The following is a 19249-nucleotide window of genomic DNA, read 5'->3' as shown; positions in this document are numbered from 1 at the left end:
TGTGCTGAGATAATCTTATAAATGTGCCCCTGCTGTGTACTGTGTAATGGCTGTGTCTGACCGTGCAGGAACAGGGTCTGATCATACCACAGCTCCTGGGCAGGGAAGGAGGCAAAAGTGTTGGCAGCAGATCATTCAGGATACTCTCAAAGCATGTTGACAACAGAACAAAGCTTTTATTAGCTATAAACAGGTACAGATATGATCGGCTTTGTGGAATCGGAATATACATATCTTAAGTGTCTCTGTGCAGCATCAGCAGGCTGCTTCTCCTCTCATGCACAGACACATGGTCTTTTCTGTGTGTGAGCCTCTGTGTTTTTTTTTTTTAACTTTATAGACCATACACAAACCTAGCAATAGAACATTTACATACACAGGAATGGAGTTGTTGAAAAAAACATATTCCTACACCCCCACTCAACAACTACTTATCCTGTTAGTCCCATTGTGGTTCTGAAGTCCTCAAACTTGGCTCTTGGCAATAGAAGTGTTCTGACCATATAAGAAAGGCGTCTAGCTGGGATACCTTTGTTTGGTCTTTCTGATCTCCTGAAGGTTGACTTGGTTCTCCTGTTTCTTCCTTGCTGGCTTCAAAGCTTATCCAGACTTCAGTGCTTTCTTTTTCAGTGTCTGGGTTTGGTGATTGAGGTTCTTGTTCTTGTTTGTTGGCTTGAATGACTGGTGTAACTTCATGGAATTTGAGCGAAACTGAGTTCTCATCAATCACTACGTCTCTGCTGATTGTTACTGTATTGGTCTCTGGGTGCAAGTGACTCGCCCCCTGGGCCGTGGGGCACTCGAGACCGGACTTCAGGGCAATGCTGGGAGTAGTAGTGGCGACCCGGTCCCGTGGCTCAGGGTGGTCAGACCAGTGGCAGCCTTTTATATGTTTTAGGTAATGTCCGACTACGCCACCCGTGGATTGCGGTCAGGGAGGACCGCCGCTGCAAGGCAGACTGCTGAGGCTGGTGTTGGGGATGCAGCAGGGAATAGTACAACTCCCCACGGGAGGAGTGTTGCCTCAGGGCAGTGTAATAGGATGCTGGGGGTGATGGTGCAGGCGCAGCAGTAACCACACAGAGTCCAATAATGCAGTCCAGGGTCTTTTACTGCAGATCTTATCACAGACCCACCAGGAGTACAGGGTAGGAATGGACCTGGTTGTCTGAGGGCATTCGGGTGAGCTCCGCTGGTCAGGGTGAGTGGGTAGGCCTACCGTTCTCTCTCTCTGCCCTTGCTGACTATCTCCCCCTTTAGTGGTATGATAGCCCACGTCCCTGAGCTTGCCGTGTACTATGCCTGTATGGCTTGCGACTCGGGCCTTAGGTACCTGTAGCTTCTCCGTGCTGTACCGGTCCCTCTGTGTGGCGGAGCCTCCAGGCTTCTTGGCCAAGGGACCTGAAATCCCTTGCGGGTTGGTTATCTGCTGCAGGGCTTGCAACCCTGACAGCCTCGGACCCCAGTGTCCGGTTGTGTGGTCTCTCTCTGCCAGGACCGGCTCTCGTCGCCTCTGTCCCTGGCTTTCTGTTCCTCCTTTGCCTCCAGGACTCCTCAGCTGCGGCTGACCTGTCCCTCTCTTCTGGGAGCCCTTCTGGATACTTCAGAAGTGGGTCCTGGTCTCCCTAACCCTGCCCTCAGTACCAGCTTTTATAGGGGCAGCCTGCTCCCCCTACTGGCCTGGGACAGGAGGTGCTGCATGCAAATGGTCCATGACCAGAGAACCTCCCTCCTGCTCTCAGACACAGCCTTACAAGTTTGTGGCATCCAGGCCTGGGGTGACACATTCCCCCCTAGGAAAGCTTAGTACTCCGGGACTAAACAAGAAACACGATACAGGGTATAAATTATAACATAAACATAACAGAGAAGAAAACAACAAACAACACCACATATTGAGTTCTTTAGGTCACAGTATGGCCTGTGACCGGGTGTCCATTTCACCCAATAAGGCGAAGTCTCAACCGGTGCGGGGACCTGTCCAAAGCAAACCCCAAACGTTGGCCCTGGGCATGGCTGCAAGGCGAAGCAAACTACTTTGGACCACTCGGGACCACGCCAGACAGGTTTTTCTTCCGTGGCCGTCTTCGCAAGAGGCACCAAGTGCAACTATTTACAAGGTAGTTCCGGTTATCCAAAGTTCATAACCTGTCAGTCCATATATCTAGACAAACTGGAGAAAACACTATTAGTTACAAGTAACAAACATATTAAATATATACATGGTACATTTAGATCTTGTACCTATGTCCTCCAGTGAGCTGGTGTTTGACCCCTAGTGCTCCTGGTTGACCTCCTTAACCCACTGTCTGGTGGTGGACCAACCTGGCTTTCCCCACTATCATTGAGGGTATAGCTACTAGCTGGGTGCACAGGCAGCTTACCTGGTCTTGCTCGCATCAGGTAAGCCGGGGTTCAATTTGTAGCATTCACCGGGATATGGTTGTACAAGTCAATCAGGTCTGGCAGCTTCTCCGGCCACAGGCTGCGTTCTTCCAAGGGTAACGTCTTGAGGAGATCAATGACGATATTGTTCATCTTCTCACACAGCCCGTTGGTTTGCGGGTGGTAAGGTGTTGTCCGAATCTTCCTACAGCCGTAGAGGTTGCAGAACTCCTGGAATACTTCAGCCTCAAACGCTGGACCTTGATCTGTCAAGACCTGTTCCGGATACCCATGTGGACGGCAGAAGTGTTGCTGGAAGGCTCTGGCTGCTGTTTGGGCTGTCAGGTCTTTAACAGGAACCACTACCAGGAACCGGGAGTAATGGTCCACAATTGTCAGGGCATAGACATAGCCCGACCGGCTTGGAGCCAATTTCACATGGTCCAGAGCTACCAGCTCAAGAAGCTGCCTGGTGACGATGGGCCTCAAGGGTGTCTGCTGGCTGGTACGGTCCTTCCTTCTGAGGTGACATGGGCCGCAGTCCCTGCTCCACTTCTCGATGGCCCTTCTCATGCCGACCCAGTAGAACCGCTCTCTCAGTAGGAACTCCAGTTTCTTCCACCCGAAGTGTCCCGCTCTGTCATGGTAGGTCTCCAGGACCATTGCTGCATCTCGCCTTGGGACCACTATCTGCCAGGTCAGCTCGTGCGTCCGGTGGTTGACAAGCCTTCTGCACAGCTTACCCTCGTAGAGGAATAGCCTGCTTTTCTCCTTCCATATCTGCTTGGCTTCCTCTGGAGCGTCCGGGCCAGGGCTAGCGTCTTCCTGGGTTAACATGTCTTTCACCAGGCGTATTGCAGGGTCGCTATCTTGCGTTTCAGCTCAGCCGTGGTGGGGTAAGGGGTTGAACATGACGGTGGTTAAGTCTTTGTCCCTTACCCAGTGAGAATGCTGAGTGGCCCCATACCGGTGGAACGCAGGGAGCTCTATTTCCTCCAGCTCTTCCGAGTCGTCTTCTCCTTCAGGTAGGTGGGGCATTCTTGATAGGGAATCTACGTTGGCGTTGGTTCTGCCCGCCCGGTATTTGATTGTGAAGTCATAATTGGATAGCCGGGCCATCCACCGCTGTTCTAGGGCACCTAGTCTTGCATTGTCCAGATGTGTCAACGGGTTGTTGTCCGTGTACACGGTGAACTTTGCGGAGGCCAGGTAATGCTTAAACCGTTCTGTGACGGCCCACACCACTGCCAAGAATTCTAGCTTGAAGGAGCTGTAATTCTCCGGGTTTCTTTCAGTGGGCCTCAGCTTCCGGCTGGCATACGCGATCACCCTTTCTCTGCCCTGTTGGTTCTGTGACAGTACGGCTCCCAGCCCCATATTACTGGCATCTGTGTGGAGGATAAAAGGCTGGCCATAATCGGGGTAGGCCAGGATCTCATCCCCTCCGTGAGGGCCATCTTCAACTGGCGGAAGGACTCCTCTTCCTGCTTGTCTCACTTGAAGGGTGGCTTGTGACTTCTGGATTTAGATTGCCCTATCAGGAGGACCTGCATAGGGGCTGCCATCTTAGTGAACCCGGGGATGAACCTTCGGTAGTAGCCTACCAACCCGAGGAATTGCCTCACTTCCTTGATGTTAGAGGGGCTTGGCCAGCTCTTGATGGCTGTAACTTTGTTGGGGTCGGGGGCTACTCCCTCTGCACTCACCACGTGTCCTAGGTATTGGACCTTCGATTTTAACAGGTGGCACTTTGAAGGCTTCACTTTCAGGCCGTAGCCTGCCAGGGCTTCGAACACCTCGGCCAGATGCTTTAGATGGTCCTCGTAAGTCTTCGAATAGACGATCAAGTCGTCCAGGTAAAGGAGGACCGTCTCGAAGTTCCGGTGCCCAAGACAGCATTCCATCAGCCTCTGGAAGATCCCTGGTGCGTTGCAGAGCCCGAAGGGCATACAGTTGAACTCGCTCAATCCCATCGGGGTGGTGAAGGCGGTCTTCTCCTTGTCAGCCTCTGCCACAGGAACCTGCCAGTACCCGCTAGTAAGGTCCAAAGTAGATAAGAAATTAGCTGATTTTAGAGCTGCTAAAGACTCCTCTATCCTAGGTAACGGGTACGCATCTTTATGGGTGATACGATTGATTGGTCTATAGTCCACGCACATTCTCATGGTACCGTCTTTCTTTTTTACCAAGACTAAGGGAGCTGCCCAGGGGCTACAGCTATCTCTAATGACCCCAGCTTCTTTCATTTCCCTCAGCATACCCTTGGCGTTCTGATAATGTGCAGGGGGTACAGGCCTGTGTCTCTCTTTTATTGGTGGATGGCTCCCCGTGGGGATATGGTGTTCTATCCCTTTTACTCTGCCGAAGTCTAGCGGGTGCTTACTAAAAATTTTCTCGTACTCTTGTACCACCCGGTAGACTCCTTGTTTTTGGTGCAGGGGAGTGGAGTCAGCACCCACATGGAGTTTCTGGCACCAGTCTTCCTTTTGTTTCTGGGAGCCATTACCCTCCGCCTGTGGAGATGGAGGCAACGGTTCCACGGCCCTGATAGCTTTGTGCTCAACAGCAAACAGTTTGGCAAGTGTAGCGTACCTGGGTAGGTGTACCTCCCTCTCCCCAATGTTGAGAATGCGAACGGGCACCCTCCCATGATGGACATCAACCACCCCCCGGGCTGTCAAAATGTTGGGCCTGCTGTCTGAGTACACGGGTTCTACCATGGCTTGGTTGTCTCTGCCTCTCAACCCGATTGCAGTCTGACACCAGATCATCATTTCACTTTTGGGAGGCATGGAAATGGGGAATGGGTCACTCATTCTTACGCTACCGATCTCACCACCAGACAGTTCTACCTGCTGCCGTCTCATCAGGGCTCTTATCTCTTTCTGGAGGACCCTCTGTTGGCTGGAGCTCGCATTCATCGCCACCTGCTGTAAAATCACAATTACTTCTGAAAGACAGTTTTCAAATACATTAGTACCCACAGTTATTTTAGGGTGACTTTCACGACGGTCAATGTCCACAATGATCACTCCCTGTGCCGGCAGTTCCACCTTACCAATCTTGATGGTCATCTCTCTGAACCCCATCTGCGGCACGGGTTGGCCATTGCTGGCAATGATGCTTAAGTCATCGTCTGTGTAGCAGGTTATGTCAGCGTCACTCCAGTACCGCTTGAAAAGTATGTAGGGGATGGTAGTCACTTGAGACCCGGTGTCCAGCAGTGCACTCATGGGGATACCGTCCAGCACTACAGGTAAGACCGGGCGTCCCCCCACGTACTTATCACACCAATTAGATGGGCCTGATGACCTTATGCCTGGGGGTTGGTCCTCTGCCCCAGGTCGGACCCATTTAAAGTACAGTACCTTGCTATGTGTCCTGGCTGACTGCAACGGCGGCAAATCGGATGTCCATCCTCAGTGTAGCGGTCGACAGGCCTCCCTCTGAACGGCGGGATCCTCCTCTGTCGACGCCACGGGACATCCTCCGGACTGGAAGCCAGCTCGATTGGTCTTGACGGTTCCACCCGCAACGACTGTACGGTCCTGGTTAATGCGGCCACACTCTTTGTTAGCTCCTGGACCTGATGGTGCAGGTCTGCAGGCTGGGATGGATTTAGGGCCTGTGCATCAGCCCCCACAAGGTCTGCTCGGTAGGGCGCTGCCCCCTGGTGGTAAGTGATGGCAGGGCGCCGGGAAGCTACAGCGCCACCTGCTGCGGGTTCTCTGAGCACCCAGATGGCCCGATCCTTGAACTGGGTAAAAGTCAAATCGGGGTTCTGTAGGGCCATGAGGCGCAGCTGGGTTCTGTGGGCGCTGGACAGCAGACCTTCTATGAACTGGTCAGTCAACAGTTTATCAGAGTCCTGCACGCTACCAGGGTCAGCTTGTTTGATAGCTCTCAGGGCTTCTTGCAGGTTCAAGGCATAGTCTCTGATACTATCCTGGGCCCGCTGCTTACAGCCATAGAACCGCATTTTGATTTCTGCTGAGGTACGGGTATCAAAGGTACTCCGCAGCTGGGTCAGAATGTCCTTTACTGTCCTTTTTTCCTCATCTGACCATGATTTCACTTCCCGCTGGGCTGCACCGGTGAGCTGCCCCGTCAGAATGCTCACTTTCTGTTCTTCAGTCAGGGGATAAACTTTGAATAAACTGTGCAGTCTTTCCCTAAAGTCAGTTAAGGTATGGGGGTCCCCTGAGTATTGGGGTAGCCAGGCTGCTCCGGGGATGTAGGGCATAGAGAACGGCATCACCGCTGCTGCAGCTCCGCTGGTTGTAGAAGGCCCCTCCGTGTCCGTCATCTTCCTCCCCCCTAGTTAAGCGTGGCCTACCTTCCGACGATCCTGTTCTGTAGGCCGCGGCTCCACTGGTGCTGCTCCGTGTGAGGACCTTGCGTCACGTCCTGGTGACGTCAGCGTCGCTCTCTCTCCCTTCCAGGACCTTGCGTAGCGTCGGTGCGTGGAGCGGGGCTTCAAGTCTCGTGCGCTTTGGACGTCCACGCCCCTCTTCTTCCCGCACGGCGTCCTGAAGATGGCGTCCGATGGCGGGAAAACAGCTGAAGATGGCGGGGAAAACTGCTGAAGATGGCGGGAGACGGCTGAAAACGGCGGTAAACTGCTCCGGATGGCGGGAAACTTCTTTTTAAGGTACATGTACAGTCTTTTTCAGGCTCGCAATACCCGTTTGTGGCGGGTTGGTCACAATCCTGCCGACTACGCCAAAGCTGACTCGCCCCCTGGGCCGTGGGGCACTCGAGACCGGACTTCAGGGCAATGCTGGGAGTAGTAGTGGCGACCCGGTCCCGTGGCTCAGGGTGGTCAGACCAGTGGCAGCCTTTTATATGTTTTAGGTAATGTCCGACTACGCCACCCGTGGATTGCGGTCAGGGAGGACCGCCGCTGCAAGGCAGACCGCTGAGGCTGGTGTTGGGGATGCAGCAGGGAATAGTACAACTCCCCACGGGAGGAGTGTTGCCTCAGGGCAGAGTAATAGGATGCTGGGGGTGATGGTGCAGGCATAGCAGTAACTACACAGAGTCCAATAATGCAGTCCAGGGTCTTTTACTGCAGATCTTATCACAGACCCACCAGGAGTACAGGGTAGGAATGGACCTGGGTGTCTGAGGGCATTCAGGTGAGCTCTGCTGGTCAGGGTGAGTGGGTAGGCCTACCGTTCTCTCTCTCTGCCCTTGCTGACTATCTCCCCCTTTAGTGGTATGATAGCCCACGTCCCTGAGCTTGCCGTGTACTATGCCTGTATGGCTTGCGACTCGGGCCTTAGGTACCTGTAGCTTCTCCGTGCTGTACCGGTCCCTCTGTGTGGCGGAGCCTCCAGGCTTCTTGGCCAAGGGACCTGAAATCCCTTGCGGGTTGGTTATCTGCTGCAGGGCTTGCAACCCTGACAGCCTCGGACCCCAGTGTCCGGTTGTGTGGTCTCTCTCTGCCAGGACCGGCTCTCGTCACCTCTGTCCCTGGCTTTCTGTTCCTCCTTTGCCTCCTGGACTTCTCAGCTGCGGCTGACCTGTCCCTCTCTTCTGGGAACCCTTCTGGATACTTCAGAAGTGGGTCCTGGTCTCCCTAACCCTACCCTCAGTACCAGCTTTTATAGGGGCAGCCTGCTCTCCCTACTGGCCTGGGACAGGAGGTGCTGCATGCAAATGGTCCATGACCAGAGAACCTCCCTCCTGCTCTCAGACACAGCCTTACAAGTTTGTGGCATCCAGGCCTGGGGTGACACACAAGATTCTGTATCCCTTTTGAGGTTCGCTATAGCCCACCAGGACTCCTTGCTTTGCATGTGATTCCCACTTGGAACATTTTTCTTTGGGAACATACACAAACGTTTTGCTTTCAAATATCCTTAGGTGCTTCAGGTTAGGCTTCTCACAGTTCCATAACTCATATGGAGTTTTATTTGTGGCTTTACCTGGCAGTCTGTTTTGAAGATAGCAAGCTGTCGTGATGGCTTCTCCCCAATACATTGTATATAGATTTGCATCAAACAACATACTTCTTCCACTTTCACAGAGAGTGTGGTTCTTTCTCTCTGCAATTCTGTTCTGTTCTGTGTTGTATGGGATGGTAGTCTGGAAAACGATTCCATTCTTTTTTAAAATGGTTTGCACCTTACCACTTGTATATTCAGTCCCATTATCTGCACGCAGGGATTTTGGCATTCTTTCAAATTTGTTAAATACTACAGCAAGATATTCTTCAAGTTTCTGTGGAACTTCATCCTTACTGTGAAGCAGGTAGGCGACTGTATATCTGGACTAGTCATCAATAAATGTGAGAAAATATCTCTTCTTACTTGGAGTTTGAACACTCATTGGACCACAAACATCTGTGTGTATCAAATCCAGTGGCTGTGCAGATCTAGTGGTGCTTACTTTTCTAGCACTGTACACTTTCTTTGCATTTTAGCTGATAAAGTTCATTTTGGATTTTTCCTAATGCAAGAGTGTGACCCTTCTTTGATATAATGCAGCTGTTGTCTTTAAAAGTAATTACATTCCCTTTTTGCTTAAGCTTCTTTACTGACAGAAGATTGCTTTCAAGACTGGGAACATAGAGAACATCCTTTACTGGGATCTTTCTGCTTTGTGCTAAGGAAACTGGACAGTGGAGATAGTCGTCTCCTACTCCTGAAGTCATATATTGACCATTAGCTAAGATGACCTTTTCTGACTTGCTTTTATCAAGGTCAGTGAAGAAATCCTTGTTATTCGTCATATGGCTGCTAGCACCAGAGTCTATACACCACATATGCTTTGCAGATGAGCCTGTACTGGTATTAAATGCAGTTTCAACACATGCAGACTTTTCCTCTACAGCTGTTTTCACCTTTTGATCACTGTTCTGCTTTTTAAGCTGACTCATTCTTGCTTTCCAAATTCTGCAGTCTGCTTTAAGGAGGTCGGGCTTTTTACAGACAAAACATTCACGAGTTTCCCTTAGATTGCTCTTATTTTTTACGAAAGTCCTGTGTCTTTTATGCTGTTTCTGCTCTAGATTCATTACAGCTGCTTACATTGTGTATGTTTTTCGCTTGAATTCATCTACAAGCTTGCCTTTGACATATTCTAGTGTGACCTCATCATCTGGCCGTGCATATAGTGCAGTGACAAGTGTGTCATAACTTTCTGGAAGACCACTTAATAGTAGCGCAGCAACATGAAAGTCTTTAATTTCTTCTCCAATGTCCCTGAGACGCTCCACAATCTCTAGGGTGTTTCTTATATAGTCCTGCATATTTTGGCCATCACTTAGCTTAGACTGATACAGTTTTCTCATGAGATAAAGCTTATTGCTGAGATTTGATCTTTCATGCACTTTCTGTAATTCATCCCACATCTCTTTTGCAGTTGTGCATTTGCATATATGCACAATCTGATCATCATTTACACTGAAGGAGATAGTGCTTTGTGCTTTCTGATCCTTCTCTAGCCAATCATCTGGTAATGGATGAGGCACTTGTTCCTGCGTATATTTCCACGTACCTTCTCTTATGAGCAGAATTTTCACCTTAAATTTCCAAGATTGATAATTGTGATCGGTGAGACTTTGCACTGAGAACTTGCATTGATCTCTGCTTGTGGACATCTTCTCTGTTGCTCTGTGCTGCTTTTGCTTTGGACTTCTGTTGCTGTATTACTCTTCTGTGTCACTCCTGGGGTTCTGTGTCACGCTGGGCCCATAACCTGTTGGCAGCGGATCATTCAGGATACTCTCAAAGCGTGTTGACAACAGAACAAAGCTTTAATTAGCTATAAACAGGGTACAGATATGATCGGCTTTGTGGAATCAGGAATATACATATCTTAAGTGTCTCTGTGCAGCATCAGCAGGCTGCTTCTCCTCTCATGCACAGACACAGGAAACTGGATACAGTCACATGGTCTTTTCTGTGTGTGAGTCTCTGGGAGTTGTTTTTTTTTTTTTTAACTTTATAGACAATACACAAACCTAGCAATAGAACACTTACATACACAGGAATGGAGTTGTTGCATTAAACATATTCCAACAAAAAGAGTATACAGACATTACAGCAGGGGATCACAGCTGATTCTTTCAGGTAAAATATTGCTTAAAAACAGGTAGTGAAATGCTTTGCCTCACAAAAAGAATCAGCTGTGATCCCGTGCTGTAATGTCTGTATACTCTTTTCCTTCCTCCCCTGCCCAGGAGATGTGGTACGATCAGACCATGTTCCTGTACGGTCAGACACAGCCATTACACAGTACACAGCAGGGGCACATTTATAAGATTATCTCAGCACAGGAACATTTTTTTAAACACATCCAATTGTGGAAGTTATTATTCAAAGACATATTGATTCAAATGAACTTAGCTTGTGGGAAAACCACTTTAAGAAAATAAGTCTTTGAAGTAGGGTGAACAGAGAAGCGTCCTTGTACTACAAAATGTTTCTAATGTTTAACATTTTCTATTTATTCCTATATGTTTCACTGTAGCATTTAGGTCTAGATTATTCTGTAAAGTAAATGGACTTTAATTCTTGTTTTTTAAAATATTTAAGGAGCAGCTAAATTAGACGCTAATATTTCTATAAGATACATCGTGAAAGGCATAGAAGATTACCTAAGCGATCCTTCCGTCATGACCGTCATTTGTGAGATCATCATTGTTGTCTTCGAACAGGATATTTATGAAAAATATCAACGTTTTTTTCAGAATTACAAGGTGCGAGAACAACCAGTGCTCAGTGACCAACAGTCATTATCATTTCTATGAATGGTTAATAAGCTGCACTTAATATTTGCCATCCATACTTTAGCTGCAAGAACTTTCACTTTATGGTGGCACTGCACCACTCCCCCTTCCCACAATAAAAAATAATTTGAATTAACCTCCTGACCTGAAGATGGCGCTAGTGTTACATTTCCCCACATTGCCACCAAAGCACAATTAAGCATTACAATGTTCCTTTTGAAAATGATGGACACATTTTTTAACTCCTGTGTATTTAAAAGTGAGAGAAAAAAAATTACTTGCTCCGTAAGGTACCAAATCAGCTGGTTTTGACGGAGTTAAAGTAAATGTGTACCCTAGAACACCATTTTTTTCATGTGAAATCTCCCCAAATCCTTTGTTTAAAGGGATTGTCCAGAACTTGCTGCTGACCTTTGGAAACTGCACCAGAATTGTTGTGTGTTACTGGAGCTCCGCTCTGCTGTGACTCTGCTTTTAGAAGACAGCAGTCACGTTTTTTTCTAATCCTCTGTATAGAAATAGGGGGAATTCAGTAAGTAATTTGCTCCACTTTTGTGGTGTAAAAAAATGGCAATTTTTGGCTGTCACCAGGATTGTCCAACATCACTTGACAAATTATTTACATTTTAAGCAAGGAAATGGCTGAAAAAAATGCAAATCTGTGCTTGCCCCATTATTTTCTAGCTTAAACTCAGACCAATATCTTCACATTTTGCCTTGTTTCATGATGAAATGCGGAACTTAAAAAAAAAAAAATTCTCACCATAGTGCTAAATAATAAAATTCAGGATGCTTGCCCCTACCACAGGGATAAGCTTACTTTGGTGCTGACTAGTAGTGTTAAAAGTGACTCAGCCAGTAAGATAAACCCTCTCAAGCCAGGTGTACAGTATATATATGTATGTGTGTGTATATATATATATATATATATATATATATATATATATATATATATATATATATATATATATATATATATATATATACATATACATATGTAGCGCCCCGAGGGTTTGGCCGCTACAGGGGTATTGCACCTCTGCCAGAGGTGTGATATTCCTCTCCCGGGTAAGGATGGAGTGTGGACCAGGGCTCAGTTAGCTGCATACAGCACACTCACCCCATTTCCGAGGGACAGTTCAACGGTGCTCCCACTAGACAGTAATGCAGGCACGACAGACCATGTCCCTGCCTGGAGTGGGGAGGGGGGAGGAATACCCAGTGATGTAGGAGCAGATAGGGGTTGGGTCTCTGGGCATAGGTAGGAGCCCATTGGTTGCAAGTCACCTGGGCTCATACACAGAGAGGGAGGTATATAAGGTGGGCACCATCTCAGAACAGTGTTCAGTCTGAGAGAGGAAGTGACAGAGCAGGGCCTCTGTGGAGCTCTGCTCCGGAGGCGGGCCTAGCCTGTGAGGCCAGAGCCAGCAGAAAAGACAGGAACAGAAAGGAAAGGAAGAAAGGAACAGAACACCAAGAGAGGCCCAGAGACACGAAGGCAGAAGGAACCCTAAGGACCCAGGAGATTGCGGGTGACGGGTTGGCAGAACAGGGTACCGGATCCCAAGTTGGTGGAGGCGACTAATCCTCAGCCAAGGACCGGCGGTCGCGATCATATGTTGGTGCGACCCCTCACTACACCTACTAGAAAGGCATACCACATAGGGTCAGGGAGGTGAGCACAAAGCCCTCCCAAGAGAAGGCCCGCGGGAGCTGGACAGACGTAGTGTCACTGGTGGGGCACGGCCAGAGAAAGGAGTAGAAGGGAGTCCTGTGACACACTCTGGAATTGCCTGGGGGTTGACCGAGCCCCCTGCCTGGTGGACGCAGCACGGCTTGGGCAGTCATTGCCCGCGGAATGACTTGGGACATAAAGAACTGTGAGTAAAGAACTTGAACTGCAACCCCACGTCTCTGTGCTTCATCGCCGCACCAGCACTACTAGTGCTGGGACGCCCGCGCACCATCACTCCCATCATCCACATTCTCTGCCCTGGGGCTGCACTCTTCCCGTGGGGAGTCACACTACCTCAGCTGCATACACCATCAGCCCCAGCGGTCTGCCTTGCAGCGGCGGTCCGCACTGACCGCAATCCACGGGTGGCGTAGTCGGACAATTAACCTAAAACCCACAAAATACCGCCATTGGCCTGACCGCCCTGAGCCACGGGACCAGGTCACCTCCACGGATCCTGCAACCCCCAGAGACCCGGCTCCGGGTAGCCCACACACGTCCACACTAGGCCCAGGGGGCGAGTCACATATACAGTACAGACCAAAAGTTTGGACACACCTTCTCATTTAAAGATTTTTCTGTATTTTCATGACTATGGAAATTGTACATTCACACTGAAGGCATCAAAACTATGAATTAACACATGTGGAATTATATACGTAACAAAAAAGTGTGAAACAACTGAAAATATGTCTTATATTCTAGGGTCTTCAAAGTAGCCACCTTTTGCTTTGATGACTGCTTTGCACACTCTTGGCATTCTCTTGATGAGCTTCAAGAGGTAGTCATCGGAAATGGTCTTCCAACAATCTTGAAGGAGTTCCCAGAGATGCTTAGCACTTGTTGGCCCTTTTGCCTTCACTCTGCAGTCCAGCTCACCCCAAACCATCTCGATTGTGTTCAGGTCTGGTGACTGTGGAGGCCAGGTCATCTGGCGTAGCACCCCATCACTCTCCTTCTTGGTCAAATAGCCCTTACACAGCCTGGAGGTGTGTTTGGGGTCATTGTCCTGTTGAAAACTAAATGATGGTCCAACTAAACGCAAACTGGATGGAATAGCATACCGCTGCAAGATGCTGTGGTAGCCATAATGGTTCAGTATGCCTTCAATTTTGAATAAATCCCCAACAGTGTCACCAGCAAAGCACCTCCACACCATCACACCTCCTCGTCCATGCTTCACGGTGGGAACCAGGCATGTAGAGTCCATCCGTTCCCCTTTTCTGCGTCGTACAAAGACACGGTGGTTGGAACCAAAGAGCTCAAATTTGGACTCATCAGACCAAAGCACAGATTTCCATTGGTCTAATGTCCATTCCTTGTGTTCTTTAGCCCAAACAAGTCTCTTCTGCTTGTTGCCTGTCCTTAGCAGTGGTTTCCTAGCAGCTATTTTACCATGAAGGCCTGCTGCACAAAGTCTCCTCTTAACAGTTGTTGTAGAGATGTGTCTGCTGCTAGAACTCTGTGTGGCATTGACCTGGTCTCTAATCTGAGCGATGGTTAACCTGCGATTTCTGAGGCTGGTGACTCGGATAAACTTATCCTCAGAAGCAGAGGTGACTCTTGGTCTTCCTTTCCTGGGGCGGTCCTCATGTTAGCCAATTTCTTTGTAGCGCTTAATGGTTTTTGCAACTGCACTTGGGGACACTTTCAAAGTTTTCCCAATTTTTCGCACTGGCTGACCTTCATTTCTTAAAGTAATAATGGCCACTCATTTTTCTTTACTTAGCTGCTTTTTTCTTGCCATAATACAAATTCTAACAGTCTATTCAGTAGGACTATCAGCTGTGTATCCACCAGACTTCTGCACAACACAACTGATGGTCCCAACCCCATTTATAAGGCAAGAAATCCCACTTATTAAACCTGACAGGGCACACCTGTGAAGTGAAAACCATTTCCGGTGACTACCTCTTGAAGCTCATCAAGAGAATGCCAAGAGTGTGCAAAGCAGTCATCAAAGCAAAAGGTGGCTACTTTGAAGAGCCTAGAATATAAGACATATTTTCAGTTGTTTCACACTTTTTTGTTAAGTATATAATTCCACATGTGTTAATTCATAGTTTTGATGCCTTCAGTGTGAATGTACAATTTTCATAGTCATGAAAATACAGAAAAATCTTTAAATGAGGTGTGTCCAAACTTTTGGTCTGTACTGTATATAAAAAAATAAACATAACATATAATATAATATGGGGATATAGGTCTTTGAAAAGTAAATCCATCAACACCTTTATATCTTCCGTCTGTTGCTGCATTCCTGAGAATGTATTTTAATTCACATGCAAAGGAGACATTAACTGCTTTGGGCATGACCGAGCAATTTCTCTACCTCTGCCTCAAGAAGTTGTGTCCCTGTCCAGGACCAGCCTCTTTAACTTGATAGCTCACTGTCTGATTTCCTGTCCTGACATCACACAGACAGTAAGATATCAATCAAGCTAAAGTGGGCAGGTGATGAGCGGAGAAACCACCTAGTGTGGCAAAAGCTCTGGAAGTGCTTTGTCATGCTCAGAGCACTTAATGCTTCATTTACGTTTGAATTAAAATGCTGATTTCTCGGGAATGCAGCAACAGATAGAAGATTTAAAGGTGTCGATGGATTTAGCTTTCCACATATACCCTTATATGTGATATGGAGGGGTTGATCTTAGTGACAAATTCCCTTTAATAATGTTATGCACTAGATATAATGTTGACTAAGAAGTCACTGTATTGGAATCTGTGTATAATCATAGTTTGTGCTCTACATTCAGACAAATTACCCTCACTTCTGGGCTTTTGGAAAAATGATTGAATTAATCAAAGGAGACATCACTCATCAGGCGACGGACTGTGTCGTGAACTTGGCAAATGCATCACTGAATCAATCTTCTGGTAAGTATAAAAAAATACTATGTGTATACTGTCTATATTGCTGAAGGTGGGGGAGCAATAATACTAAGGAAAATTGCTTTAGAGTGAAGGTAATATTTGTTAAAGAGCAGAAAATTATGTCAGATATTGCTTGTCACTGGTAAATTGGTATAGACATGATGTATTTTGCAGTACAGTAGACCTTGAAGGGAATCTGTCAGCAGGATTTCACACACCAAACTATTTGTATGCACTTCTAGTGCTTTCAAAGACAAGTCCAGCAATACCTTTACATGACCAGTCTGTTCCTCCATTACTAAGAAATCAGTGTTTGAATTGATGTGCAAATGGTTATGGTAGATCTAAAACCTCTGTCACTCCAGCTCTATTCTCCGCCTAGTGCCGCCGCCTCGGCTTCTTTGCCTGAAGTCACACAGCATAAAGACTTGACAAAGGATCATGTAGGTCTGAAATATGTTGCCTGGGAGCGCAGCTGATATTTCTTTTCTGCCTTTTTAATTTTTGTGCTGTTTTGTTCAACCATTGTTTGTGCCTTTTTATACTACTGGATCAATAAAGCAATTCTTTTAAGAAGATGTGGGTGCCGGCCATCGTTTGGACTGTTGCTATTACTGGAGTATTTTGTCGTGCACCTGGGCAGGTGAGCTGATTGATCCTTTTTCACAGCATTCACTGTCGGTCAAATAAGAGGAGATGGTGCAGGGCGAGGAATAGACCTAGAGTGACAGAGGTTTCAGATCTACAAATAGCTCTTCAACCTCATTTGCATACTCATTAAAACACTTTCTCGGTGATGAAGGAACTGTAAAGGTATTGCTGGATTTGTCTTTGAAAGAGCTACATGAGATTATAAATAGTTGTGAGTGTAAAATCCTGCAGACAGATTCCCTTAAAGGTGCAAATACACTTTAGATAACTATCAGCTTAACATGGGAAATTGTATTTGGTTTTGTAAATGTTAATTACTGATATAACAAACTGATGGCATATGGAATGCATACTGATCACCATACGGCTGAAAATCATCCTTTTCTTCTGGATCAGAATAGCACAATTTTTTATACACATTTGAACTTGCCTAAAAAGTAAAAAAAAAAACGCCAGATACAAAAGAGCGGCATCTAAGCTAGGTTAAAAAATTACATATTTATGGCAAGTTATTGTTCCTTTATCATATAAATGTGTATTTTAAAGAGGTTGTCCACTATAACTCAATTGCTGTCTTTGCCATAAATGCTAAAGGATAATACCCCTAAAAATGCCCATATACCTTTTTATGGTAATTTCGGGTTTTATACCTTTCTGCTTCACTCCCTGTCCCCCATCCGCAGCTCTGCTGTCACAGCTATCACTTCCTGTTCAGAATCCTCTGCTCCCTTATGTCTACATTTCCCATTATCCCTTGAGCTGGGCTGCAAGCCAGCAGTGAGCATGCCTACATCCCTCCCACTTCCCCCCCTCCTCAGCCGCACCAGATCACCAGCTGTATTCATGTGCTGATGGTGGGTTTGGCGCTGCATTCAGGTGCTGATGGTGGGTCTGCTATTGAACACATGTAGCAATCCAAAATGTGCTTCATGGCAATGTTAGAGCCTAAAAATCCTCAAAACTTAGAGTTTGAAATGATAAGGAGGATTTGATAAGTTTTTGCTCAATTTCTGCTTCAAAAAGTCAGTGTAAGTTATCGTATCTTTACTCCTTTTTTTGGAGCAGAATCTCTCCATATCCTCCCCAAATACTCAAAACTTGGTTCTGGTGATGTATGTACTGATGATGGTTCTGGTGATGTATTGATGTAAGTACCCCTTTAAATTTTTTGTGGTCCTTGGGATAGGTTCAGTATGGCAACGTGGCCCTTGGACCAAAAAATGTTGTGCACCCTTGTCTTAGACCATGTTATAAAGTTATTCCATTCAATTAAAACAGGATGATGGTAAAAAATATGGTATTGTCTTTCAAGCACAGCAATTGCTGAACTTATTCATTAAGGAGCTTGAAGGATCCCATGAGGAACAATCACACTAAACTATGCAATAATATGCTGTAAATAAGTGTCTTGTTATAAATTACAAGTATTCTCATGCTTTTTATTTCTCTTTACAGGTGTTTCAGGTGCAATATTGAGAGCTGCAGGGGACACTGTTAAGGAGGAATGCAAGAAAATTGGTATCCATTTATTTTATTTTTTTAATGTATCTGAATTCAGCTGGAAGCACAGTTATATCTTATTCTGTATAATGATATCTGACAATTTATAAGGAAGCTGTTAATAAGAGTATGAGGCACATAAGAGAAGAATATAAGGTTCATGTCCTGCATTCCCCTCTGTATCCTTCTTAGGTACATTAAATAAAAATGAAGTTGCAATTACAAGTGGTGGGAAACTTGGAAGCAAAAATATCATGCATATTATTGGACCCACCACGGTGCCCGCTTATCAACATTCAATTGACACAATTCTGCAAGAATGCAATAAGAATGGATTCACAAGCGTGGCACTGCCAGCCATTGGGACGGGTAAGTTACTGGCGAGAGAAAAATAATCATCAATTGTAGCAGCGACCATCCACAGATAATTATTGGTTCAAAAAGCTGAGCTCTGAATGACAATTGTTCAAAGAGCCCACTGTCAGGGCTACCAGATTGCAAGTCTCCCACTACAATGAGATGCTCTTTTTGCAGTGTTTTTTCCCCCTTTTCATTCAAATCCAAAGTTATTTGTGCAGATTTTAGGTTATTTTATAGAGCAATTTTTACTGTGTCTCTTATATGTAGCTCCTATTTATTTTATGACCTTAAGAAGAATAGTTGATATGCTGGTTAGCAGAAGTAAAAACATTTTTTTTACAAGAAGGCACAAATAATTAATCACAGCAAAAACACAGTGGCAAAGAAAACTTGATCGTTGCACCATACATACGAGTCTGTAGAGCACAAAACACTTGAAAGCTGGAAAACTTATTCACGTCATTCTCTACCAGTCCACAAAGTATTGGGTTGTGGCTTTTGGCTGTTGGATCCTTCCCGTCCTTCAGTGCAGCTTTGGGTCCTCAGGAAGGCTTTCCCTCCCAACCTCAGTCTGCCCCACCTTAGAGAAACTTCAGAGCTGTACAAGCCACTTTGTATTATTCTGAATAGCACCTCCATAGATCTTCATGACCAACAAGTCCATCTATGGAATTACTGCCAGCCTCCATCAAAAGTGAACATGCAAATATACATGTTGTCCATCTCTGCGTATAAACAGGAATATACTCCTAGACCACAAAGTAGTCTAAGGCTCTGTTCATACGCTGCGTTTTAATGCTGCTTTTTGTGCAAATTTTAAACTGTGTTTTACAGTACCAGCAAAAGCTATGAGATTTCAGAAATCTCATGCACAAACATAGTTTGTTTTTTTTCTTGACTAATTTGGAAAACTGCAGCATGTCACTTCTTTCAGTGTTTTTTCACCTATGAAAGAAAGCACTGAATTAATGCAAAAACACAGCAAAAAAGCAGGTATCAGGTTTTTC

At 46.4% G+C, this 19249-nt stretch overlaps 1 protein-coding gene across 2 annotated transcripts in view; it reads left to right on the top strand.

Annotated features, from left to right (window-relative positions):
• Positions 1 to 19249, top strand: part of LOC141160887 (protein mono-ADP-ribosyltransferase PARP15-like) — a 108834-nt gene that overhangs the window by 65711 nt on the left and 23874 nt on the right. For both annotated transcript variants that reach the window (XM_073645691.1, XM_073645690.1), the window contains 4 exons: positions 10929 to 11092; positions 15614 to 15734; positions 17838 to 17900; positions 18075 to 18251. In XM_073645691.1, coding sequence (XP_073501792.1) covers positions 10929 to 11092; positions 15614 to 15734; positions 17838 to 17900; positions 18075 to 18251 — 525 coding nt within the window. The remainder of the gene's footprint in view (positions 1 to 10928; positions 11093 to 15613; positions 15735 to 17837; positions 17901 to 18074; positions 18252 to 19249) is intronic.

The sequence above is a fragment of the Phyllobates terribilis genome, unplaced genomic scaffold (assembly GCF_046119375.1).
Source record: "Phyllobates terribilis strain yellow unplaced genomic scaffold, ASM4611937v1 Scaffold_9__5_contigs__length_417890890, whole genome shotgun sequence".
Lineage (NCBI taxonomy): Eukaryota > Metazoa > Chordata > Amphibia > Anura > Dendrobatidae > Phyllobates > Phyllobates terribilis.
The sequence above is the reverse complement of the archived record's forward strand: the minus strand, read 5'-3'. Positions and strand labels throughout refer to the sequence as shown.